General features: G+C 41.5%; 1 protein-coding gene across 2 annotated transcripts in view; it reads right to left on the bottom strand.

The window, feature by feature from the left end:
• The window catches only part of GRK5 (G protein-coupled receptor kinase 5), a 164,945-nt gene that overhangs the window by 12,379 nt on the left and 125,879 nt on the right, over positions 1–26,687 (bottom strand). Inside the window, exons 5-12 of one of the 2 annotated variants that reach the window (XM_032190945.1) lie at positions 22,226–22,326; positions 19,263–19,355; positions 16,211–16,274; positions 15,525–15,665; positions 14,514–14,704; positions 10,020–10,057; positions 9,112–9,201; positions 7,645–7,853 (exon numbers count right to left, since the gene is read on the bottom strand). In XM_032190945.1, coding sequence (XP_032046836.1) covers positions 7,645–7,853; positions 9,112–9,201; positions 10,020–10,057; positions 14,514–14,704; positions 15,525–15,665; positions 16,211–16,274; positions 19,263–19,355; positions 22,226–22,326 — 927 coding nt within the window. Of the gene's footprint in view, positions 1–7,644; positions 7,854–9,111; positions 9,202–10,019; positions 10,058–14,513; positions 14,705–15,524; positions 15,666–16,210; positions 16,275–19,262; positions 19,360–22,225; positions 22,327–26,687 lie in introns of those variants that run through there. The other variant, XM_032190946.1, reaches the window with a different exon arrangement.

The following is a 26,687-nucleotide window of genomic DNA, read 5'->3' as shown; positions in this document are numbered from 1 at the left end:
CCATAAGTCCCATGTGATTTTTTTTTCCCCTCTCTCTCTCTCTCTTTTTTTTTCTTTTTTTTTTTTTTTTTTCCCCATTGCATTATTGTAGGAATAATTTTCCTGTGTTGCTTAGACAGAGTTAATTCACTACCAAGTTATAATTCTCACCACCACAGCATACTCTGGTATATGACTTGACACATTGAACCCACACTTTGCCCTCTCATAGGCCTATCTCTGTTGAAGTCAAGGAGTGTTTTGTCCATGGAGCTACCTGGCGTCGTGCATAAGATGATTCAGTGCACCAGTATCAGTAAGCATCTTCAGTTTAGCCTCATTTATTTTCAGAGAAACGCAATGCACTACCACTACCTGCTACAGCAAGTCCTGCCTACTTCTTGGGTACTCATAATGGAGCAATGAAGACTAACTGAACGCAGCATCATTGGTGTATAAGATAAGCAGGTCCATAAACAAAAAGACAGGGGTGGCAGATCCTTGGAGAACCTTGTATATACGGAGTATTTCATCTGCAAGAAAAGTTAAATGGAAGAATATCTCTGGCACATGCTAGTTAGTGGATAAGGATGCAGAACATGCAGCCAAATCTTCTTTTAAATCATACGCATGGAATCAAGTAGGCTAAATCAATGTCATAAGAGTTCAAGTCTCACAGTTGAAGGGGGACAGCTCAGCATGCAAATGACTGGTGCAAAAAGATTCTCACTTGTGACAGGGACATTTTTTAATGTATCACTGCCTTCAGGCAATCTAATGAAATGTGAAGGTTCACAAATCTGTTTCCATTTATTCCCTCCCTTCATCTCCAAGGAAGGCTGGATGACATACTCTCTAAGCTACAGGAGGGAAGTAGAACTTGTAATCTGCCCAGAGATCTCCTCTGCTCATTAAAGAGATGCATAACTTGTGCCTTAGTGCAACAGCAAACTAAATGTTTGCTGAAAATAGCCATGTTTACAAAAGCTTTTAGGTTAGTTTTGCTGGAGTCTCCACTGTGAGGGAAAGACCTAATCCATACATGGAGGAAATAAACCCCTCCAGCTCTTTTTCACAAGAATTATACGTCTTGTAGAGCCATGTACACAGCCCGGCCGACACACACCGGCTGGGGAACGGAGGGGAGAGTGGCGAAAGGGGGAAGCCTGGCGCGGCCCCGGCGGAGGGGAGCGCGGCTGCCGGGCCGCCCGGGGCCGCCGGGAGGCAGCAGAGGAAAGGGCAGCGCGGGCAGGCACCGGGCCGCGGGAGCGCTCCCGGTTAAGCCTTAGCAGCTGTATCCGACAGCCACATGCTGAGCTGTACATTGCAGCTCCTGGCTGGGGCTCACTCAGAAGAGCAAGAGGCAAGCAGCTCTGGAAGGGTCAAAGAGAAGAAGAAGCATTTTAGGAGATCAGGTGCAGCCCTGCAGGAGGTTGGGAACCAGGATCCAGGCAGCTTCCCTGCTAGGGCAAGGTTGTCTGGAGTTGTTGATGGTAGGGTTTCAAGCTCAGGGTGTGCTCCACGATGTTCTGGTTATGTTTCTGTCTCAGCTACATCAACTCGATGAAGGGGAACCTTGAAAAGACTGTTTGTTGCTAACGGGAGCTCACAAGTCCTTCCTCTGGTGCCAGGCTAGAGCTGAGTTTTCTCGTGTTTATCATTGGTTTACAGGGTCACAGCTCTTTAGCCTTCTCTGAATGCTCTGCTACCCCCTGGGCACCAGTGATTTTCTTATCTTACTTCCACAGCCTCCTCAGTTTTGCATGTCTTGCTAGGGGGCTCATTTTCAGCCTGAGACAGCAAATGGCTTCAACGATCTGAATGTTCCCCACATATGCAGGGACCATCCTCCAGCCTGTCCTGAGCAGCTACAATGGCTGGGGCTAAGCACCCAGAAAAGGTGTGGGGAGGGATGGGACAGGACCGGACAGTATTGGACACATGAAATAATAATGTTTTGCTCAGCTCTGCCTGCCTCAGCAATAGCAGCAGTAACAGCCAAACGAGACTGTAAGGATTGAGAGATGGTGGAAAAGCCTCTAATTCTGGCCACCAGAGCAGCTTCCAGGCTGCAAATAGCACGGTTCCTCACAGTTTCCTTTGCATCCAGTGCTGCTGCAGTCTAAATGATGGGCACAAAGGTTGGTCACCAAGAGTGGCCAGAGCAAAGAGATAAACATCTCTATGCCTTGCTGTCCTCTGAGCACATAGAGTTATGTGACACAACATCACTGATCCAGCTCAGAGGAAAAGACTTCTCTCAGGGCACCTCTCTGGAGCATGTGTAAGACCGTGAGCTTTCATGATCTTGAGGCAAGTTTTCTTTTTCTCTATTTTGTATTTTAATCCCAGCAGGCATCTTGATTTAGCCTATGTAAAGAAGATTACTTTGGAAATTCCAGTCAAGATCTGGTTTATTCTACTGTAGCAGGGCAGAGGAGACGTTAATTCTCTTAATCTTTAATTTTCATGCTGAAAGGGCTTTCCTGACAGCTGGAAGAATCTGAATTCCAAAGGACCACTTTTACTACCCACGGCTCTGATACACTTTTGAAAATGATACCTTGAAGCTCTCAGGATCAGTGCTCCGCAGAGCAAGTTGCAATGGGAAGGGGTAGATTTGGGCCAGCCTGTAGGTGATAAAGGAGACCTCTGCAGTTTCTGCTCTAAAAGTCAGCTGTGAAGGGAAGAAAGGGGGATACTGTCTGTCTGTGCAGCCAGTGATTCTCCTGCTTCTGAACTAGGTGGGAAGACTAATCTAATCTGGGAATTTACCCTTGAGAGACTGTAAATGTTAGAAGTTGTTTGGTGTGTGTGGTCAGAGGATGGAATGGTTGAGGATAGAAAAAAGCTGCCTGGGGTGTCCTGGACTCCTCTGTGATGGAAGTATTCAGTAACCTCTGATGCAAGAAGAAAGTCTCTAAGTATGAATGCAGTTGGTCATGGGTGGCTAGCCACTGTGGGCTGAAAGACACGAAAGGGAACAGGCTGCTGGGAATGGACTGGGACTGAAAGACAACAGAAAAGATGGGATTTCCATGTGAAGCCCAGCTGCAGAGAAGCAACCACCTGCCTCTTGAGGAGAACCCCAGGAGAGCCACAATGGAGAAAAAATAAGAAATTTGGGGATTTTGATAAGCTCTAGATGTAGCCAGCTCTAGAGATGGCAGCAAACAAAACTAGATGCTTCTCCTTGCTTCCGTTGTGGATGCCAAGAGATAGCATGGACTAGAATAGTTCTCAGAAGGGAAAGTCCATCGTTTCTCCAAGGAATAATGAATCTTACACCATTTCCTGCAGCTCCAGAAGCTTTCTGCAATTGTAAACCTGTGTATGAGCCTGAAATGTGCATCCAATTTGGGAATCTCTCCAGGGAAAGAAAACAGAGATAACAGCTTTATGTTTTGAGTCATCTCTACAGTTTTGTTTAATACAGTTTCAAAGGATGTATTTCAAATGAGCAGAGAGCAGAACAAAAGGAACTACATGAGTCTGATGACAAGCCTTCCCAGAATGGCAGTGCAATGACCCATTCAAACATAGTTTCAGTGTAATTCTACAGCCTAAGCCTATAGAGAATTCACAGAGCCACAGATCTGAAGATGGCTTAGGCATGAAGTTATATCAAGCAGCAGAGCTTTATGTCCTGGTAATAAAGGCTCCAGGTGACACTGGATGTGTCTAAGTAAGGGCAGGATTTAGTCTAGACTTAACAGACAAAGCATGACTAGAAAAAGACTTTCAAAGAAGACTCTTTGAGTAACAATGGTGAAGTTACATTAAAGTTCTTGTTCTTGATAAAAAGAACTCTGATATTTTCATGTCACTTATTTGATCCCAGCTGGGGATTCAAACTCAGCAATGTCTGAGACTTTTTCCAGGACTTTGTTTTGCTTTCTTTACAAAAAGAAACAAGCGTTGTGAGGATTGCTAAAAAAAGACAGCAGTCCCCAAAGCACAGCTTTATTTATCTTCATGTGATCAGTCAGTTCATATCCAGATCATACCATATAATAAATAACTCTAAGTTCAAAGATGTTAGTCTTAAAATTACAGGAGTAAGGGAAATTCATGAAAAGAGAAAAGGGGAATAGTAAAACCAATTCCATTGACTAAGCTTATGAAATAAAGGGATCACCGAGATAAATTTCAACCCTGAAACAGATATAAACATACTATTTTTAACAATTTATAGAGAATAGAAAAGTAATACTATAGATGTCTCTGATTTAATAAACAAAACAAGACAGTGTTGTGGGGACTGAGGATGCTAGAATGGCATAAATGATTGTACATTGCACTACTTATGGTTATGATAATCACAGCCCAATCTGGCCAAATGTAGAAGAGTCAGAACTCTCAGGCATGGGTAACAATAAAGCTCATTGCACAGGCTTAGAATAGAAGATACTATTATTATTTTTATTATTATTATTATCACTAGCTGTAGCAGTAATAATCATTTGAAGAGTAAGAATTATTCTACTGAAAGTAATTCTTAGGAAGCACTGATAAACTTTAAAGTATAAAAATATATGAATAAGTTGGTTTCCAAAGACGAAAGCAAAGAGAAAGGATGAAAGCAGACAGGAGTAGCAGCAGCATGATGACAGCGGTTCTGGTGGTGAGTGAAGAACAGAAGAAATTGGTTTTAGGAAAAAAAGAATCCATCATCTTGTAGTTGGTTAGGGTGGCACTTCAGGAAGGAATCAGATATCAGAATTACAGAACAGCCGAGGCTTGGAAGGGACCTCTGGAGGTGGTCCAGTCCAAGCCTCTTGCTCAAAGCAGAGTCACCTAGAGCAGGTGTAAGGCCATGTCCAGTTGGATCTTGGATATCTCCAAATGCAAGGACTCCACAGCCACTCTTGGCAACCTGATCATAAGTATTTATAAGTATTTGACTACTCTTGCAATGAGAAAGCGTTTCCTGATTTTCAGAGGGCACTTCCTGTGTTTCAGTTTGTGCCCATTGCCTCTTGTTCTGTCACTGGGCACCACCGAGAAGGGTCTGGCTCTGTCGTCTTTGCACCCTCCAATCAGATATCCCTTCTGTGGACTAAAATGGGAGCTGTAGGAATAAGACATGACAGGAAAGCAAGAAGGGCCTATCCAGTATTGTTCACTTGAATGTGCTTCAAGTCACATCCTTGGATGCAAGACTGCACTTGTCAGGGGAAACACACGTACGTCAATGAGGTACAAGTCATAACAACAACAAACAGGGAGTATTTCCTAGAAAGATTGGATTTTTTCAGAGAAAAAAAAAACAACAAAACGAAACATGAAGCAGTTATGTTATATGGGAACTATGGGTTGGGGAGCTTCCCAGAAAGCCAGCTGCCCCTGTTCCTAATTATTTATTATTCATCTCTGCTTCAGTCCAAAATGAGGGCTGATTTATGGGAAATGACTTAGAAAATGAAACATGGAAATATGGGATGGATGATGATTAATGGGAGCTATGGTATGTCCCTGCAAAAACACAAAGGGCATAAACGTCCAGGGGAGGAAGGTTGATGTGGAGTGACACTAAAGGGTTTTCAGGAGTAAGTGAATAAAGGCAATGTATTTCCTGATGGTAGGCTATCAGATCACAGAGCAGTACACTTTGAAGAGAAGATTAGGAGACAAGGTGGAAAACATGTTCCTCACTCTTGCTGTGAAGAGTCTGCTACAGGTAAGCCTTTTGTGTTTGGATATTTCTGATGGCCCAAGTTGAATTTATGTACTACAGCTTTATGCTTGATTTCCAGGTATGATGGAAACTTAATTATACTTTTATTTATTTATTTATTTTTGTTCCCTGTTAAGGTGCTGATAGAAAGCAACACAGTTCTAGTTTTCAATATAAAGAGTAAAAAGAATTTGAGAAAATGTATTAGAATCTTGGATTTTTAAAGAATCACTTGTTAAAAATGACTTTTGGATGGAAAACCTCATATTCCATCATACTCATTATCAGAAGTAAGGCTTTTCCTGTCTTAAGACACAACAATTTTAATGCATTAATGTTCACAAAGGACAGCATTCTCTTTGGATCCATTAAGAGTTTGCACAAACCACCTAAACTAACATGACTTGTGATTGGACAGTAAAGCAGTAATGACCAAGTTGTTAGGGGTGATTTTCGTACAGTTCATGCCTTTCCTGGGGCAAGGGAATGAAACAGATCATTTCCTGAGGTTCCCTGAAACCATGGGTTCTATGGCTTGAAGATGAAAATGACCACTACAACATACTGACTTTTGCTGTCTACTCCCCTGGGAGAGGTAGATCTCCAGCACTATCCCATCAATGCTACATTGCTACTAATTCTTCTCAGCTTTTAAAGAAATGCTTGGTTATTTTTCTAAAAAGTGTATTTTTATTCTTTTATGTCTCATGCCTGCAACTAACTACAGAACAAGCAAAGCATTTTTGCCTTGTGACATTTTCATTTCATGCTAATACTTGAAAGTGCACAAACTCTCTGCCACTCCACCAGACTCTGCTCTTCACCTGGTAGGAGTTGAGATGCTACTAGAGAAAAGATGGCAGACCTTTTGAGCACATGAAATGGTCTGTATGAGCCTGTGGCTGTCCTACATCTTTTTACGCTGAGGCTCTGAATCGCAGATTAAGGGCAGTGTATGGCCTAAAGTATCTATCAAGAGTGATGTCAGTTAATTACTACCCTGGGGATTCAGCAATGACTTGGTGCACTGTGAGTTAATGACTTCCAGGCATGATACTTGGCAATGCTACCATTATTACTTTGCAAGGAGACTTCAGTGTCTCTTCACGAAGCCAGCCAACCAGAATGTTGTTGATATGCTGTTTGCTTGCCTATTGCACAAGATGTTGGTGCAACTCTCACTACCTATTTGTTGATCTTTCTCTCCCTTCATTCTTTCTCTACAGTTTACATAGATATGTCACTGTCTCCAAAGGAGACTTCACTCTTTAGCAAACAAATCAAGAATAAGGCTACATCCCTTTCCAAATTACAATTCAGTCTTCTAAAGATGGATGTCGACAAGACATTGATGAATTCAGACACAGCTTTGAGATTTCTCAAAGGGTTTGAGGATTTCCATTGTCAGACATGGCTATTGTGCTATGAAAATGACTCCCAGCTGAAAGGGTGAGAAAACATTTTAAAGGACAGCTCAACAGTATTAAAAAAAGCTGGATACCCTGGCACCCTGGGGGAAAAGTTGCTAACAAAGTTAGTGAGATGGGGTGGGACAACATTTGAGTGTCACAATAATTTCATTGCATAATCTTTGTCCTGCTTACCCCCAGCTCTCACCAAAGACAATGGAAGCATGGGGTTTTCAGTTCCTTGCAGGAGACACTGAGAGTCTTGCATCATCAAGTCCTTTTTATTTTTTCTACAAGATTATAAAACACAGAAAGGCATTCTTGACTACAAACTAACATTCAAAGTCTCACGAGAATAGATACCGCTCCCTTGGCCATAAAACTTTGGAGAGGACTCAAAATGACCATGATCCCAAATAAACACAATTTGAATGAATAAAGAATGCAGTCATCCCATCAACAGATGAGCTTGATTATTGCTCGCCTCTGCAGCCCCTCTCTGGTACCGCATTACCTCTCAGACCGTGTCAGATGAAGCCTGCTAATGCAGCTGCCACACTGAGCCTTCAAGCCCCTTACCATTTTACAGATGGACTTGGCCTCCTCAGAAAACTTATGGGAGTACACCTCCTCTGTCTCCAGCACTCTTCTGTCCACTTCTTCCCTCTTCACCTTCTCTTTCCTTCCACGAAATGGTGATTGCCCAGCAATCATTTCATAAATGAGACAGCCCAGCCCCCAGTAGTCAGGGCTGAGTGTATATCTCTGGTTGTTCAACACTTCTGGAGCTGTGGAGGAGAAAGATGTATCCTGTGACAATGTTTGATGTTGGCGGGAAGAGACAATGGTGGGCAGAATATAAAAATACCTCCTGATTTCTGATGACTGAATTACAGAAAATGCAGCATGTTACATGCTATGCTATTTTCTCTACATGCCATGTTCATGCTGTCTTCTGAGTTCTCTACCAAGCCAGACCAATTGAAAAAACAAAACAAAACCAAACCAAGTTGAAGCTAAGTATTAAGGAGAGGCCCAGTCTTAAGAGTGCTTCCAGACTTCTCTGTTTATGAAATGACATACAAGCACACATCCTGTAAACAACAGTGACATTTATCCAAAAACAAATTCTGTCTTTTCATTCAATTTGTAATTTATTTTCCCTCCTTCAAAAAAAAAAAAAAAAAAACCAATGAATCTATTTGTTTTGTGTTGCAAACACCCAGTTTGCTGTGGGCATATAGTCGCTTCCTTGCAGGCATCCTTACCTTCCATCCATGGTTACAAACACACACACAGATGCTCATGGGCACGGAGTCTTATTGTGTACACAGAATTATACTGAAATAACAAAACTTAGAAACGACAACTGACTTGCTTTCTTTCATTAAAGCTTCCATATGATACAACAGTGGCTCATATCAGCTAGCTTCTCTTTAGTCAAATAAGCACGTGCAATTTTTATTCCACAAAGTATGCCTACCCAAAGAATACATGAAAATAATTACATGCAATTTCAAAGACAGTTCTAGTTAAATCTGGGAGTGTGTTTTTTACCCACGTACAAATTTCTACTATTTTGTGTAGCCTCCCACCGTCCAAACAGCAAAATATAGATGTGGACTTAGCCACTTCATCATAAACATACAAATACTTTTTAAATACTATATGAAGTAGCAATGAGAAAGAAATCTTTTCTTTCCTTTGTGCACATAGCCCTACTGAAATAAATCTATGATAAAATCACTAGAATTCCAGTTGTTTGTTTGTTTGTTTGTTTCGTTTTGTTTTGTTTTGTTTTCTAATTTTTCCTTGCTGATTTAGCATTGTAGACCAGTCTCATTATGAGCTGCTGTTGTCCAGCCTTTTCTTGACTTCTGATTTCCTCTAGATTTTTTTTTTTTTTTTCTGGTTTGCATCAGGGAACTGGACCTAGCAGAATGTGATTTTTTAAAATTATTTTTCTTAAGCCTACATGGCAGAAAGATCTCCAAAGCTCAAGTAATCTCAGCAAATTGTCAAAAAGATGAGCTACTGAAAACTTACCCATATACCCTACTGTTCCTACCCTTCCACGGATTGATTCACCCTCAGGGATTTTAACAGCTAGGCCCAAATCAGATATTCTAATATGGCCTGGAAGGAAAAACAAAAACAAACAAGACAACACAAAGCAGATATAATCGTTTGACTCCAAATTAGCTCAAAAATACAACAGTTGTCAACACTACAATACTCTTGCAATTTACTGTTATGATAAGTGAGGAAATGAGTGTCCTAAATCACTGAATTGGAACTGCTTCATTGATAAGGAAAAGAGGAATTACTGAGAGGGATATAATGCAGTGAAATGTTAACAGCCAGGCTATGGACTAGAGTAGATTGTGTTAGGCATTTCAAAGCAAACCAAAAAAAGACACCGAGTAGCATTCTGTAGTGGAGTGTCTTGAACTGATCACAGTGGATGGATGGGCTGACATAATTCTGAGACTCTTTGATGGCTGAAGGGACTACATCTGGTCTATAACTCAGCGTAAGATTTGATTATCGCTGCCCTCAGCAGCAAATGGGTACCTGGCTTTGCATAAAATGAGAGCTGGCTCAGCAAAGGACGAAAGTACTTTTGAAAATGGAGCGGGGAGCATAGATTAGAAATCACAATGTCCTTTGTGTTGTGCTAGCCTTGTAACAATAGGGATGGAAAAACAATGGAAAAAAGGCAGACACCACCAGCAAAGTCATGCTCTCAAGAACACACCCTGCTGTGTAGCACAGCTGCTTCCTTCCACCCGTGCAGCAAGTCCTAGCACTTTACCCACCCCAAGACATAGTATTAGAGTATGCTGAGCCTCTTATTCACTTCAAAGCATTATTTGTCTTTGTGCAATATGTATCCTAAAACTAACTTAATCTATTTTACTGTGAAAGAACCTCTGTAAACCTCTGAGACTTACCATAATCATCTAGCAGGATATTTTCTGGCTTCAAATCTCTGCAAATGAAAGATAGCAGTTATTTGTATGAAGCTGGGTTTGATAACATAAGCATATGACAGTGTGTGAGTGCATTTATTACTAGTAATAAACCAATTGAGTGTCAACTCAAACAGTAAGGAACTCATGGAACCAATACAACTTTCTGCAACTCACCCCGTAGTTAGAACAAAACCATATGTCTTTTTCTAAACTGGAGTTACATTTTTTCCACTAAGCCAAGCTTTTAGTTCATAATGCACTCTATAATGGACTCATCCATCTAGACCAGTAAACCCTGTAAACCAAGCCTTGTAGTGCTGCGTGTTGATAAATCTCTTCAACATTTCCTTTTATAAAATATTTTTGTTAAAATATTAAACATTTTAAAATATTTTATTTGCTTACGAAAATGATAACAGCAATCCGCCGGGCTCAGATTTGTTCTGCTTGGCGTCTGGCTTAGGCCAGTGACGTGAATGTGTGCACACACACTTGTGCACATGTATAACGGCTTCAGCTAGTTTGGAAAAATGAGGGGCAGAGAGGGGAATGCTGTGCCCAAATTAAAATTCTTCTTACAAACATTTAGGAAACTCTGATGCCTATGTGGTTTGGAGCAGTGCCACGAAAACTGGCAAGGTGGTCACGCTGATGTCAAAGATGTGCCTTTCGCTGCTCATGTGGAAAAAAAAGAAAATCCCCAATCCAGCCAAGTTATGAACTTCTGAAAAAATATCTCCCATTTTCATATATGCAGCAGAGCTGTGGCAGGTCATTCTTATAAAGGGCTTGTCCACACCAAGCTGGCTCCACCAGCTGCAGCTTTTAGGTGCTGTCCATGCCAGCCCCTCTCCATCCCTGCCTCTCCTGGTGGGGGGGGGCTTCTGTCAAAGAGGGAGCTGTATGGCTGCTCTCCCTGCTCCTACGCAGACATCACAGGGGCAAGGAGCAGCCTCTGCATGGGCATGGGGCAGAGAGGAGCCAGCTGGGAGCTGGGGGAGCCTGGATCAGGCACCAGTGTGGTTGGGTAAGGCAGGGAGAAGTGCACTGCTTCGATTCACAGCTTTCTGCCCTGATTTTATCTGACGGATTCCTGCGGAAACCCAGCATTTTGCCTGGTCCAAATCCAAGCAGTGCTCGGTCTCGCCTTTTTTCAAGGCCTCCTTGCATTTGCAAACCAGCTTGATTCCGTTAGCTTCCCAGCAAGACACATTTCTTTTCAAAGAGCAAAGAGAGGCGGGTGTGCAGGAGGAACCCTCCCAACAGGAGCCGCATGCTGCACAGCAGCTGGGCAGGAGGCCTCCTGCATCACTTCAGTGCCATGAGTTTTCCTCCGAACAGATACGTGGCAGTTTCAACGTTGATGAAAGTGACACTTCAAAACCTGTCTCATTTCTATTTATATTTTTCAAGCAAGAACACAGAATGCTGTGAACAATCTCCCCTTCTCTCCTGTTTCGGACACTCTGAATCTCTCCAGATAAATGTCACTGGGTGCCCAATGATACCAAGCTTATTTTCCAAGTAAACAATATCAAAATATGTGAAGGGCGTTCCCTACTTATTTTATAAGACTTAATACAAATCCCTTAAGAACTATTTCCTTGAAGAACTTAGACTTCATTAGTTACTTCATCCTGCACTCCAGCACTTATTAGTCCCACCTAAAGCTATGGCTATGGCTAAATGAAAAGAATTCCACATGCTAGCAGAGAAAAGATATTTTCTTTGAATGAGAAAATGAGAAACTCCATGAAGACTCAGAACAGTTCAGTCCTTACAGTCCTCTGTGATTTAGGGCAATTAAGGCAGACTTGCCTTCCCCCTCAGCCATCACTTGTCATTTCTGTTTTCAGATCTCCGGTTCCTCAGGATCAAGGCCGGCTCCCTTTGCATGGCTAACACTTGGAAGTGTCAGGAAGGACTGTGATTTCTGTGCTGAAATGTCTAGAAGAATTAAGAGCCCTCTGTGGACCTGGTTATGTGTAAATATGCTTCCCAATGGTACAGCTTCTGAAATGTAAACTGGCCTTGCCTAAACATACTGAAACATAAACTGCTGGCACGGCGCCCATGCTGGAAAGGCTATAGTGCATTGTTCTGCTCTACGGGACAGCATAAACAATACAATTAATCATGGTGGACAAGGCTTTGCTGTGTACTGTAATGCCTAGGACATTGTGATCTCGATGCAGATTGGAGCTTGCAGGCACTGCTATAATATAGATATATTGCTCTACCGCTATTATATATATACATACAAATTCGAGGAGAAGCAGAAGGTTTTCTTGTTTGCTTTCCATGAACAATCAACCCATTGACCTTTACTAACATGATACAGTTGAGAAATATAATGGAAGCTCCTCGTTTGACAAGGCAATTCTGACTTTTTATCTGATGCTGAATCTGAAGTCTGGCCCGGTTGTTTTTTTCGGGTCACATACACAGTGTGCATCACTGGTGCATGAGATGGGGAGGTATTTTGGAATGCTCTGATTTACTCAGAAGCGTTTTGTTCACAGAAAATGAAATTAAGTCTGAGGAATAAGTGTTTTGCTATGAATTATTCACCTTGAGAAAGCTGTAGCATTTAGTTGCTATATTTTATTGACCTATATAGCACTTTTCGCGGGTCCCAAAACACTTTGCAGTATTACAAATTAGGGGTCTCTGCAACTGCTCCTGAAATACTGCTAGAAAATGTCACCTACTGGGATATAATATCATTCATCACCAAAATGAATGTGCCATCTGAAGTGCAAACTAGCAACTCTTTTAAGAGTAGCATGAAACAAGCTCTTAAGAAGGTAGGATGCCATTTCTCTTAGAGCCCCATACTATTTTAGATGGCCAGATCTAATTTGTTTTATTAGAGAGTGGCATTGGTATGGCATTTTACCAGGCACGTTATGAATGTATTTTTCATTTTCATCAATAAGGTATGCTTACGATTTATTTTTTTAAAGAAACAACATAATACCTCCTAAAAGTTTTCTGAATGTGATAGGATGATTTTTAAAGAAAAAGGAAGCCAGATATGTCACTCAAGATCTGATTTTTCAGTTGACATTAAACATTTAATTCCATTTTGTTCCTTGAAAAATTCTACTTCTGGGCCAGTGCCAAATAAATCAGCATATTATCTATGTCTGCCCTCCTTGTACGAGCTAGCAAGATCTGAGTCACAGCAAAGCAACCAAGTAGCAATTTGTTAGAGAACTCCTCCAAGGAACAATATCATAATTTATCTATATACAGGCATATACACGATGCTTATTATACATGGGCATGTCAATGATTTAAAGTGTAGCTTAGTTAAAAAAAAAAAAAAAAAAAAAAAAAAGCACAACAAACCACCATATTATTGTCTATTAATCATTGTCCTTGGATGTTCTTCCATCAATTTACAGGACCTCTTCTGCTGTGAATGCTAGCAATAATGATTTCACAAGCTAGGATCATGAAGACAAGCATTAAATGTTGTTTATAACTATATTGGTTGTTGATTAAAGAAAAATAAATAAATCCCCGTGGAGCCATGAGAGCTCTCTCTAGAGCCACCCTTCATATCCAGCCAGTAAACCCTAAGATGTCCTGACAGAGTGCTTGTGTATAACCATAAGCCAGCCTAGAAACCAAGAACTTGGCTCATTTAGCTAATCAAAACTAGAATTTCCATGTCCTAGAGCATTAATCTGTGCCCTTTGTCTCAAACCCTCCTGTGTTAATTACTCTGCTGGAAGAGAGGGAAGTCCGTGGCTGCCTGCAGGACACTGCCAGCCAGCGTCCCAGCTCCGCAGCAGTAATGGAGACCTAAAGACTGCCTCATTTGCTTTCCAAACCCACTTGGCCCTCAGCTGGAAGCAAAGAGGCACCATTTGTCCAAAGTGCCCGGACTTCAGAGTGGTTCCACCTGCTCTAGCACAAACTGCATGAGAGGAGAATGAAACCAGCACAAAGTACATGAGAAGAGAATGAAACCAATTACAGCACACTACCATGGCTCATGGGCCACAGCTTTCCCTTCATCATCTATATATTCTGCTCCCTACGGGGCAGGAGAAGTGTTTTTTTTTCCCCATGCCTGATGTGTCATCGCCCCTAATGCAACACAATCTAATTAAAACAGAGGCTTGAATAGAATGATCTCCATTTCATACCAACTAGAAACTTGATTCCTTAATTATATCTCTTTAAAGAACTTTCATAATTCTCTCAGGTCATTCAGTGCATGCTGAGGTAGGATTTGGGGGAATTTTGTGTTAGTTCTGTGTAATTTAAACATGATGTTTTTACTGAAGCAACTGCTTCCTTCCACTACTACTGAATCATACTGTATTTGCACATGGGTCTGCAAAATTTCATCAAAGACACTGAGACACCTAAACTGTATTGTACCACTATAAGTAGGGGGGATGCAGACAATTCTGTTCTACCAGAGAAAGTTGTCTTAAGACTCTCAAGAATACTTACCTATATACTGTGTTTTCTCTGTGAAGGTCTTCTAAACCACAAAGAATCTCTGCTGCATAAAACAAAGCTCTTTCCTCTTCAAAGCCTGGGTTTCCCATGTTGTAGATATGAAACTTCAGGTCACCTCCATTCATTATGGTCAGAACTAAACACAGTGCATCCTTTGTTTCATAGGCGTAGGCTAAATTGACCTAGGAAAACATTTGTAGCATGGTTTTGACAGTTCAGTTATCTACTAAGGAGAAATCACTCACTTTTCATTAGCAATTTTCACTAGATAAAGAGGAAAAAAAACCATTTAATTTGACAAGGGCCTTATCACAATAGCAAACAGGCATTTTACAAGTATAGAAAAATGTTGTTATGTTAGATATTAGGATTTTATAGATTGATTTGTTGAACCCAGACTACTCATCATCAGAATCCCCAAGTTTAATTCTCAGATGCTTCCAGGCAACAGAAATCTTAACAGACAAGGGGCGATCCAACTCCAGCTGCTCTGTTTTGTTGGACAGCTGTCAAAAAACCACCATCTCAGTGGGTTCCCAGATAGCCCACAAGAGCTGGCAGAACTCAGGAAAATCCCAAGTCGGGCAGACCAGTTCCACGTCACTGGCTAGATGCTCCTACCAGCCAGTCTCTTCTGATCTATTTGGGCTGAATCTCCTTCAGTCTGCTCCAAGCTCCTCTCTCCCAGGCTCTGGGGATTCAGGTAATCACGCAGGATAAAAATAGCTCAGCCTGATGCAAGCCCTGATGCAAGTCAAGGCTGTAAAGAGCATCAAGCTCACATGGTAGAAACAGGCACCTTGCTTGGTGCATTCCTCACAGACCACAGATAAAAGCGAGACTCTGCAAACGCGCATGGAGCAGGACTAAGGTGAAATGTGGAAGGATTGGCTCCCTACAGAAAACGGCACCTTTTCTGTAACAGGAGTTGGATCAGATACAACAGGAGAGGGTGCCCAGCAGGTGAGCACAGAACTAAGCTCTAGAGAGTTCAATACTCACTACAAACTGACTATTGACTTTTTCTAAAATCTGCTTTTCATTTAGTGCCATGGATTCGCCTTTCCTCTTTTTTATTCTCTTCTTCTCTAATCTTTTGCAGGCGTACATCTTCCCTGTTGCTCGGACTTGGCAAGCGCAGACCTGAGAATTAAAGAGAACAATTGCTGGGTAAGTCAAAGAAAACACTTTTTCTGGGTTGCACTTTGCTCCTCACAATCTGGTCTGATCTGATTTAGTCCTTTTAAGGCTAGAGACAGTGGTGGAGCGAATAAGGCTTAGGCGGGGGCATCTGGGGAACCGTCTACAGTTTCCAAACCTGCTGTGTAATATTGGTTTAATTATTCCACTTTCCTCCGCCTGCTTCCTATCCCACCTCCTTTTGTCTGTGTAGATGGTAATCTGCTCCGCAAAGGCCTGCCTCTGCCTCCTCAGACTCTGCTGCCCAGGCAGTGACCTCAAGCCATTAGTAAAATACAAGTAGGGTGTGACCCTAATTCCACTGTGACTGCAACAGTCAAACACAAAATAATTTTCGAAAGTGTTCTTTTGAGATTGCAGTGTCAAGAGAGGTTAAGTAAAACCGTCAGCAATTAATGAAAATCAGCCTCTGTCTCATCAAGATACTGTAACCTGCAGTGCCTGAGAAGCAAGAAACAGTCTTAACAGAAACTTTCAGAATCACTCACCTCCCCAAAGCCGCCTTTCCCTAGCACCCTGTACTGCCTAAACGTGTTTTTCGTTACTGGTTGCCTGGAAGAAAAGGAAGAAAGAAAAAAAAACGACACACTACATTTAATGCACTCTCTGTGATTTATTTATTTCAGGGCATACTTTTGAAAAGCAAAATAGATAAATATTATATAATCACATTATTTCAAGGTAATTATATTATATAATATAATATATAATTATGTAATTACATTACTTCAATACTATGTATGGCCTGAACTTTTCAATTCCAACATATTAAGCTGTAATAAAATACAACACATTAGTGAGTCATCAGGATAATTTCTGCTAGCATCTTAGGACTGAGGAGGGTACTGAATCTCCGTTACACAGTTTTGGCCTTTGTCAAGCAGAGACGAGGCCTGAGAGCTTGCAACAGCATTTTAATTCCACAGCTCATCTTGTGATGCAGAGGAATTTTTTAAGGGTCGTGCTGGGCTAACATCTAATTATTTTGGTCTTCAAGCTGAGAAAAAGAGATCCAAGATTCAACCACTATGAAAATACTTCTGTTTTCTTGACCTTAAACAAAACAGGAAATCAATATGAAACAAGCAAAAAACAATCCCGGGAACTGGAGAGGAGAGCTTGGATCCCATTCACAGAAGGGTAGGAGCAGGAAGCAGGGCTCGGAGCCCTTCCAACCCGACCTGAATTACCTGCCTCTCGGGACAGCACCGCTGGGCAAGAAAGGAGGAAGAGCATCTCTTTCCTTTCAGGCATGTGAAACAGATTATCTGCAACCACTCACCTGACAAGAAAGCCTTCTGGCTCAGTTTCTTGAGCAAATTAAGCAGAGGGTCTTTTATTTTTTTATTTTTATTTTATATATATATTTTTTCCCCTCTGGTGAGTTAACCTGTGTGAATTTTCTGTAGCAATTTAAAGGCCAAATTAGGGGTTAAATAAGTCTTTCTGACAGCAGAGTGCTCCGCAGGGGTACAAGATCTAATGAAATTCCCACAAAAATCTGCTCTACCAAAAGGGCTCCAGCCCTAAATCTAGCTTCTACAGCTTTTGCTATCATCAAAGTTTTACAGTGTGACAGAGAAAGAACTCAGGGCTCTGAGATATCTGATTTTGTGTCCACCAGTCTATCACTAAAGTTTTAAAATTGCATTAGCAGTCGATATGAACGTTCATCAGAACCTCGTCGGAGCTTTGTATTCCTCTGGCGGGCAGCCAGCCGGCAGAGGGAGCACAAAAACACGGCTGTTCCAGCAGCGGCGATGATGAGGTTGATGACAATAAGGAATAAACGTTAAAGTGAATCTTTTCATTTATGCTCATCATTGTTTTTAAAAGTAGAGGGAGAAAACTCTGCAAATAGCCAAAACGGAAAGAGGAAAAATGCTGTTTTCAGGCTTCTAAGAAGATACTGCAAATTCTGTTAGGGTTAAAAGCAACAATTAGCAGAGATAACTACGTGCTCAGCAATGTCCCTGGAGTAAATTGACTGTTTGACTCTTCACTGGAGCCAGCAGGCTGCCAGAAGGAGCTGTTGATCACTCCACGCTACTAACAGCTCTTTGCTAATCCTAAAAACAGTTCTCCTTAAGCCGGATAGGCGCAGCCAATAGCTTGTCACATTTGTTGGGGGAATGGAAAAAAATAAAATCCTCAAAGCATTTGAGAAAATTCCTTATCCTGAATGTGAAAATAGCTGGGAAATAGCCTGGCTAGAGATGAATCATCTGATGTTTTTCAATTGAAATGGAAGAGTAAATGCTGGATTCAGAGGAGGTGGCATGTGGATCATGTCTTGGCATGAAGCAGCTCTCCCCTCTGCCCACCACCTCCCTTCCCCCTGTGCGGCAGCTGTGTAGCTTTCCAGGGAGAGTAACTGGCACAGCTCCTTTGATCTCGGAGCCCTTATGCTCATATCCACCACTCGAGGATCTGGTCCCAGCTCATCTGCCGTAATTAATTCCATTTGTGGCAACTGGGGCTTCTCTTGACTCAAGGTCGCTGTCACCCAGCAGTGGTCATCTGCTACGGCACTCACCAGCAAGGAGGGGGCAAAGGTCCCGCTCCCTGCAAATTAATACCCACTAAGGCAGCTTGCTCATTAAATGAGCGTCTAGCCAACAAATACCATGTGGGACCTATATGCTGCATTTTTGTCTCTTTACGGTGTTTTAATAATTGTGATAACTGGTCTAGACAAAAAGTCACCATATTCGGAGCGTAGCTAAATAGAAAGACAACAAAAAATCTGAATGTATTTTAATCGTACCTAATACCATTAAACAGCAGAACATTCAAGCTTTAGAAGCCAAAACAGACTCCCTAGTGTTTTGGGATGGATTTCTCTTTTATTATTTACTTCCCTACCAAGCAGCATCTGTTTCACTCTTGCTTGGGCAGTGTTTGTGAATGCAAAAGCCAGAGACTGGATGTGTATCGTACATTTTGCGCTATAGATGCACAAGGCTAGGTCATAAACAAGCGCAATGTGTCCTCCTGCTGTGCCACGAATAGCTCATTGTGACAGGGCCTACAATGAAATTGGCCACAGAGGTTTCCCAGATCACAGAGGAGACTTGGATTCCTACTTTTTATGGGCTGTACGTCTTGTCCTATTCACCAGGCATGCACGAGCATACTGGGCAAAGAAGCTGCCCAAGCTGCTTGCCTGCCACCTCCAGGACAGCGGTGTCCTTGAGAGGGAAGGCAGTGGCTGGAGAGCATTCCTGGGTGAGCTTCCTTGGAGTACAGCTCAGGGAAACAGGGAGTGAGTCTTGATGGATCTTTTGAAGGAGAACAGCATAAAGAGGGAGGGAATTGCTGCATCGAGAAGGCCATAAATGGCAAGCACTGGGAGAAGGTACTAATGATGCTGAAGAAAGGACAAAACTGATTTTGCCTTCAAGACAAAGGGACTGTACGTGCACCATCTCAGCTGTCAGATTTTGGCAGTATTCTATGAGCTTTGCATGGAAAGTGAAATAAACCTTTTGTATTCATTTCTATTATAAATAAATAAATAAATAAAATATTGTGACTTACCTTTCCAACCACTTCCACTGCAGAAACCTGTCGAAGTACATGCTGTTTAGGTATTCTTGGAATGGTTCCCCACTGAGGTGGTCAAGGACAGATCTATCTCAGATGAAAAGGATATATAAGCATTTTATAATCCTGATCTTGGAGCAAAAGAGAAACAAAACAAGACGAGAAAATACAGACTTCTTGAACGGTAGGGTCATTTGACTCCTACTTAACTCCTATTTTATTTTACTCATGGTTTCAGCCTAGGAACAAAGTGATATGTTTAATGTGTTTCATAAGAGAAGGAGTTACAAAAGCTAAATAGAAATATGCACTGATAATGCTTGCTGAAAATTAACAAGAAGTCTTCCATTGGCTTAAATGAACTTTTACAAAGGCTGTTAAACGCTAGACAAGTATCTTTGCTTCTCTTAATAAATTCAGTCTGGCTTAACACAACACCTGCAGGAACTGAGCTCCTAAACTTTGGGGGATGTTTATATCTGGACTGAAAATTTCTGCCTGAAGCCCATATCTGTCCAAGACAGACCATCAGATGTTATTTTGAGAAAAAAAAAAAAAATCAGTCTGAATTCCTGCTATACAGAAGGATTAATAACTGATTAAAGTCCAAGGGCTTTTCCTAACAGCAATGTGCCTTGTAGAGTAAAACAGAAGAAAAAGAGTCTGAATAGTGATCTGGATTTGTTCCTGGATCAAGAGAAGAATTTTGGGACTCGCAGAGTAGCTGCAACGTCTTTATGAAAGGCCAGTATGTAACTGTGACAGATAAGTATGTTGCTTGTGACAGGCAACAAGCAGCCAGAGACTAATAGACATCCCCTGAGGAGGGCCAAGTGTTCAGAGAGAAGAAAACAGAGGCTGAACTGAGAGCTGCCTGAGATGGAAGTGGTCATGCTGCTTAACAGGGGACTATTGACCTGCTGGTTTGGGGTCCTACCTTGCTTACTGGGGCTCTGCTGGCTGGAGTGTCTATATCTAAGAGTAAATAGACACTTTTCTAGATTTTGCTGTAGGAGGAAATACTCTGAAAAATGACTCTGGTTTGGGAACAGATGAACTGAGGCTCATCCTGGGGTGGTTCTAGACATGAGCAAACATTCAGGAAGAATAATGAATCTTCTCAGTTCAGTTCCTCTCCATTCATGAATGACTATTCCTACGTTTTTGGATTTATTTATTTATTTTTTAATAATGATTCTTGCACCATACATTAGGAACAGGCAGGTAATTGCAAATATTCCATATTCAAAAGACAAATTGCTGCTGTTTTCATTGGCTGTGTCCAACTTCTGATTGGACACAGATCATACAGTATTTGTTTTAAGGAGATGAAATATTTCCCTTAAGTGAACATATTTTTTTTTTTTTTTCTTTTTAAAGAAAAAGTCTGCCTTAATGAGTTTTGCCAAATATCCAAAATCAAACTGAAAATTATAGGGGAAATTGGAGGGAGGCAGGGGAAGGCAGTCAAAATATTAAAGGTCAAAGCAGCAGATACAGTTATACATACATTTCTTCTGCAGACTGATCTTAACTAGAAGGACTTGTCTGAAACTCATCCCTGCTCCTGCTCCGACAGGATAGAAAGTTTCAAATTTATGTGCATGCTCCCTTTTTTGGTCCGGCTGTGAACACTTCCAAAATTAACATTATTCAGTACATTTAGTAAGTACCAACAGCAAGTCTTTAAAACTTCTCTTTGACGCCATTTCAGTCCACCTAAAACGATCATCAGCATATTTATGAACAAGGTCTCAAAACTGGCTAATTTATCTGTTTCAGTTGAGAAGAAGGAATGGCTGTCTGTGAACAAGAGCCTGAATTAAGTGGTGTCCAACGCTAGCCTATTTCTTTCAGTTAATTAAAAGCTTCACGTACTTTAAAGAACAATAGCTGCCTTTCACCACTTGTTTGCTTTTTAGTTCCCCTCCTTGGCAACAACAAAGTGCATTTTACAGTAAACTGTCAGCTTTCAAATCGATTTCAGAAATGGAAACAGACATCAGGGTTTTTTATGTCAAGCACAGCTCTGCCTTTGTCATTGTGACTGGCACACACAACTGGTGCAAGTTATACTAGCATCTCAACATGACACCGGGCCAATGCAAGTAAACTAGCTATGTTATAAGAGAAGGCCAGAAATAACCCACATCTCCTACCAACGCAAAGAATAACTGAAAACAGAAAAGGTCAATGAAATGAGTCAAAACAATGAATGACAGCGGAGCGAATTTTACAAATCCCCATTACATCACCCAGGGAAAACAAACTGTGCTCAGCCAGAAACCACATGGGCCAGCTTGTGATGATCCCTCCTTTTCATATTTTTGTTGGTTTATGATCTACTGGCGTGAACATACTCGGGTCAGTACTTGCAAATGCAGATCGCATACCTGGAGCTTTAGAACATAATAGTACAAATCGCCTCGCTGCTACAAAACCTGATAAGCCTTTTCCCAGACAAAGGATGAAATAATGCACGTACGTTTGAACTCCACAGACAGACAGTAAAGCATTAAAAAAGCTCCATTCTCCTGCTGAAGATTTTCTGGAAAAGCCATGCAGAGCAAGTTTGCACATTCCTCTGTCTAAATGGACTGTATAGCCACTTAATTTTTATTCATTTTGAAACAGAGATGTTTTCTTTGGATACATTAGCATTGTAGCTCTTTTCACACGGCATGAAATCCATGGCTGGTTTACTTGGCTAGAACACTCTGTCAAATACCTGAAACACTAAGTGCCTGTGTGTAGTGTATATAATGGCATGGAAATATTTATTATATTTCGTTCAGATGAAATGACTTCACTCCTTGTCAGTTATGCCTCCAGGATTATGAACGTAAACTGAAGAGACATGCCTCAGATTCAAATTGCAATTTCTCTTTTTACCTGTCACTGTCTTTACAAGCTGCTGACTGCAGCCGTGTGGTCTTTGGATATCAAGTTATACTTACTTTGTACAGTGAGAGAATAGCTCTTTGCAGGGGCTGTTTTCGAGTTTCTCCTCTGTCTGTTGGATAAGATCTTGACTGACTTCTGGAACGAAGGCTGGAGACTGGGGGGAGAACAGAGGGGCACATTATCTCTGTGACGAGGTGCAGATTCTCCTCTGTTAGCATGTAAAGGACACATTCATTATTTATTCCCTGAGCTGCTTCAATTCAATTCCAGCGGTTGTGTAAAAGCAAAGGAGCTTTACGTCAAACAGCAGTAAAATAGGATACCGTGGTAACTCACTCCACATTCCACTCTATCCTCATATTGCTTTTCTGCCTCCTCCTGTACCTTCACCTCCTTGCCCAACCTCATGAATATGCAGGACCCACTCCTTGCCAATTCTTTGAACTGCTCCCTCGCATCCCATGAAAAATGTGCTGGCCCGAACTGTGTACAGACCATTCTCTTAAACAAAAGAGAATTTGCTCAGTGTTTTCACTTCATTGATGATTCATTCTGCTGTCTGAAAAATCCGTCTTCCATCTTTCTTTTTTTTTCTAAACTATCAAGATTTCAAAGGAAAACAAGAGTGGAGCATTTGTATTTATTGATTTATATATAAATAACATAAAAAGATGCTTGCAAAAGTGTCCGGACACTTTAATTCATCATTAGAAGGACAGGTTTAAAATAATCATTTCAAAAAGAAGCTTTGCCAACCAAGCACATAAACTCTTTTCATCCTCTCCTCCCTTCAGAGAGACTGTACATTCAGCCTCCTCAAAAAGCCCTTACCAAAGAGAGGTCTTTTGCAGCATGCCTCCATGGTTAACCAGTTCAGGACCTTTGGGACTAATTATCTATAAAGACAGTTTTTAGGCAGCCCACATTCTCACGCATTAAAAGTACAGTGTAATTACATAAAGAAGTGTATATGCATGCATGTGTGAGTGCCTGTGTGTGTGTGTACACACTTATTTAAAGACATTTCTCCCATTCACACGAAAGCCCCTTCCTATAACCAAAAGATTTTTGGCATTTTCAGTATGCCCAACCATAGACGACAACAAAAAACATCTTTCCTTGCAGAAGACACAGCACTTGGTAAGGTTCCCCATCCATGGCCGTGACCACCAGATGTGCTGAGTGGGTGGGTCACAGAGCATCATCAGTCATTCCTGGCCAGATGTTCTCATTAACTCACCCTTAGTTAGAGATATCTTGGCAGGCACTGCAACGCATTGCAGGCAGAGTTCAAAAACACTGGGAATGAGGACAGAGGAAGGGGCAGAGGTGGAACCGGAGAAAATCTCCAGCATGGTGAAAGCTGAATTAAATCTTTTATCATTTTCTTCCCAGTGCTGAAATGTGAATACGAGCCTGTTGTGACAAGAAAAAGTAAGTTTGTTCCACTTGAATGTTTTTTAATAGGACCCATGGTTTACAGAACTGTCTGTGCACGCTGCATAAGGCAGTCTCACTATTTAACCTTGAAAGACAATCTGCAGAGCATGCTGGATATCTTTGACCTTGCTGAAAAATTTCCTCATTTCCGCCATATATTTCTCCATTTCCTCAGATATATCCACTGTTAATCACAGGCAGAGCATATCGCTAATAATTAAGAAGTCTCACAGTTTCTTGATAGGCAGATGAGCCTATTATGGGGCTGAGAACTGTGGGGCACATCTCAGTTTTAGGACAAGAGAGTAAGGAGAAGCAAGAAGAGTGAAGCACAGGAAGGAGGGATGAAACCCCAAAGTCCTTTTCTCCAGTCCTACAGCTGCTGGATTAAAACTACAGGGGGAAAAAAAAAAAAAAAAAAAAAAGAAAAGAAAAAAAAAAAGGAACCAAAGCCTAACAACTAGCAGCATTTCAGTTAATTTTGCAAGAAACCATATGAATGAATACTCCTAGTTTGTATGTCGCATAGTCAATGGGGTGTGCTATACAAGCTCCTCTGCAACCCAAAGTTTGCACATGGCTGCGTGAGTCTACTGCTCTGACACAGTTATTTTGAACATCTTTCTGATTCATAGGGTAGAGAAAAAATGCTGAACTCTGTAGTCTTGATACTTATGTGAATCAGGAGTGTCTTTTTCTGACCTGAAAGGGGCTATACTTCAGAAAAAATGATATTAGGACCTCTAAATGTAGTTGCTACCAGTAAAATCTAGGATTTCTTCTAGATTTTTAGGCCAAAATTGGGAACCAAAACTAACTATTAACCCCCTAAACTAAAATAATTAGACATTTAGGCCAAGTGACTTGATTCTTCCAGGTGCCAAGCAACTTCATTTCCCATTGGCTTAACTGGGAGGAGGTAAGCTGCTTGGTGTTAGTGTTGTAGACTGCACATAAGTATTACTAATGGGCAGCAGATCCACACACAAATTTACCACACAGTAGCTTACTTATGTTACCATCCCCTAAAGACTCTACTGCTTTGAAAAAAAATCCGTTTTTACTCAAGTCCCAAATTACAAATAAAAGGTCCTCACTATGGACAGGTTTGGACGTTCAGTGTGCCTCTTCCCCTTTCCCATATCTCTGTGTCCTCTCTGCTGCCAATGTTACAGCAATAATTCCATCAAATTCTGTCTGAGATCAATGTGCATTTGAAAAAAAATATTCTAAACATCAGCTAAATTGTTTTCATAAAGGAGAAAACAAAATTCTTATAGAGAAAGGGGAGAAGAATGAATGAAACAAACTGTAAGACAATGTGGGAAGTACTTAAAAATGGCATGAACTTTCGCCACATTTGTGGGAGATACAGTCACCACTTGGTTTTTCAAAACCACTCATTGCTGACCTTTGAATCTTTGCTTCCTCTGAACATATCAGGAGCAAGCTAACAATATCAAGGTAAGTAAAGACACACAAATACGCTGACATTCTGTACATGGACTAGAGCCTTCCAGTGCAGAGCAAACACTTCACTAGACCACTTCATTTTCTGTAAGAGAAAACTCCTTTTTCTCAGGCTAATCATTTCCAAGGGCTCTGTAGGTGCAGCAGGACAGGGACTGTCATTATGCAGCCCTTTTTGTTCAGAGCAGAGTGGGGGCAGATTCCCCATGCATATGGGGTGAGCATACCCAAACCTGTCCAGCCCTGCCCGGAGTCCTAGGGAGTCTTTGTACAACCCTTCCTGAGGTTTTCCCTCAGACCTCACTGTTCCCACTGCCCCCATCAAATAATCCTTTCCCTGTTTTGAGTACTGTGCATACCTACCGCCTGCAGATGTTAAAACAAAACCAGAAACAATTGCAAACCCAAACCCAGCCCACCAACCTACTTTCGCTCACCTGGAGAACAATTAGGAAGCACAGGTTATGAGCACAAGCAAGCATTTGGATCCCAAGAGCGAAATCATCCAAAGGTAACACTTTGACCACTTAAGGAAGAAAAAGTTGCTTCTTCCCAGGGGAGGTGCAAAAGGTTTCTGCAGCCCCGATGCTGTGGTTATTAGCACTGTTCTCCTACTGCGTTGTGGGTCCTGGCTGTAAAAGCAGGCTTGGCTTTCACAGGGGAACAGACACCTTTCTGAACGTATTAAATGTCCCGCAGCAGCTACGAAAGCCACGCACCTCCATTAAGATATCTGAGCTTGGGACAAAGGATTTTCTGCTAACTCTTCAGAAACACCTGCAGAAACCTGTTACATTCCCTTGTATTCAAAAACAAACCACCGAGTAGTTTTAACAAGTACAGTCTTTTATTTTCCCTGACTATTCTATTTCCCAAAGGCAAAGAAAGTGATTTTGATCTCACTTACACTAATGTAAATCAGAAACGAAGCCAACCGAGTCAACAGAGTAACACCAGGGTAAAGCTAACGGGACTGGAACCAGATTCATGGCCCAAGACTCTGGCACTGCAAAAAGTGCTTAAATTGATCCAACAACATTTTTTTCTCTCATCAGGTTACCTTTCTTTTTGACCAGACAGTTTAATAAAAGGCCAAAATCCCCAACTGCTTTCACCAGATTTTAACCAAAATCTCCTCTCTCCTGTATCTTCTCACATACGGTCAGAAACTGAAAACTTTCTTACATTTATTTTATCAGCAAAGCAACATCTCAGTTTATGATGCCCTCTTGTTTAATTTTTCAGAAAAAAAAATACAGCTAGGAATTGGATTGGTGTTCATCCAGAAAACCGGACAGGGCTACACGGTTACTTCTGACTGCCAGGGAATACTCTGAGAAAAAAATCTGCACTTCTAAATTTTATTTTATTCATTTTTTTTTCTGATTTAAAAGACAAAAGATAGTCTCCCAGTTGCTCTTCCAGTTCCAGAAGTGGCTTGAAAATTGCAAATTCTTGGTGGGCGCAGAGGGCACCACAACAGGAACACAGCCTGGTTTGTCCTGCATTGCCAGACGCAGCTGTGTGCGTGCTGCACCTGTAACCAGCCCTCTCACGGCACTTGGCACCTCACTAAAGGTACCAAAAAGAGGTGAAATCCAGTTT

This window comes from Aythya fuligula, chromosome 7 (assembly GCF_009819795.1).
Source record: "Aythya fuligula isolate bAytFul2 chromosome 7, bAytFul2.pri, whole genome shotgun sequence".
NCBI classification, from domain to species: domain Eukaryota; kingdom Metazoa; phylum Chordata; class Aves; order Anseriformes; family Anatidae; genus Aythya; species Aythya fuligula.
The sequence above is the reverse complement of the archived record's forward strand: the minus strand, read 5'-3'. Positions and strand labels throughout refer to the sequence as shown.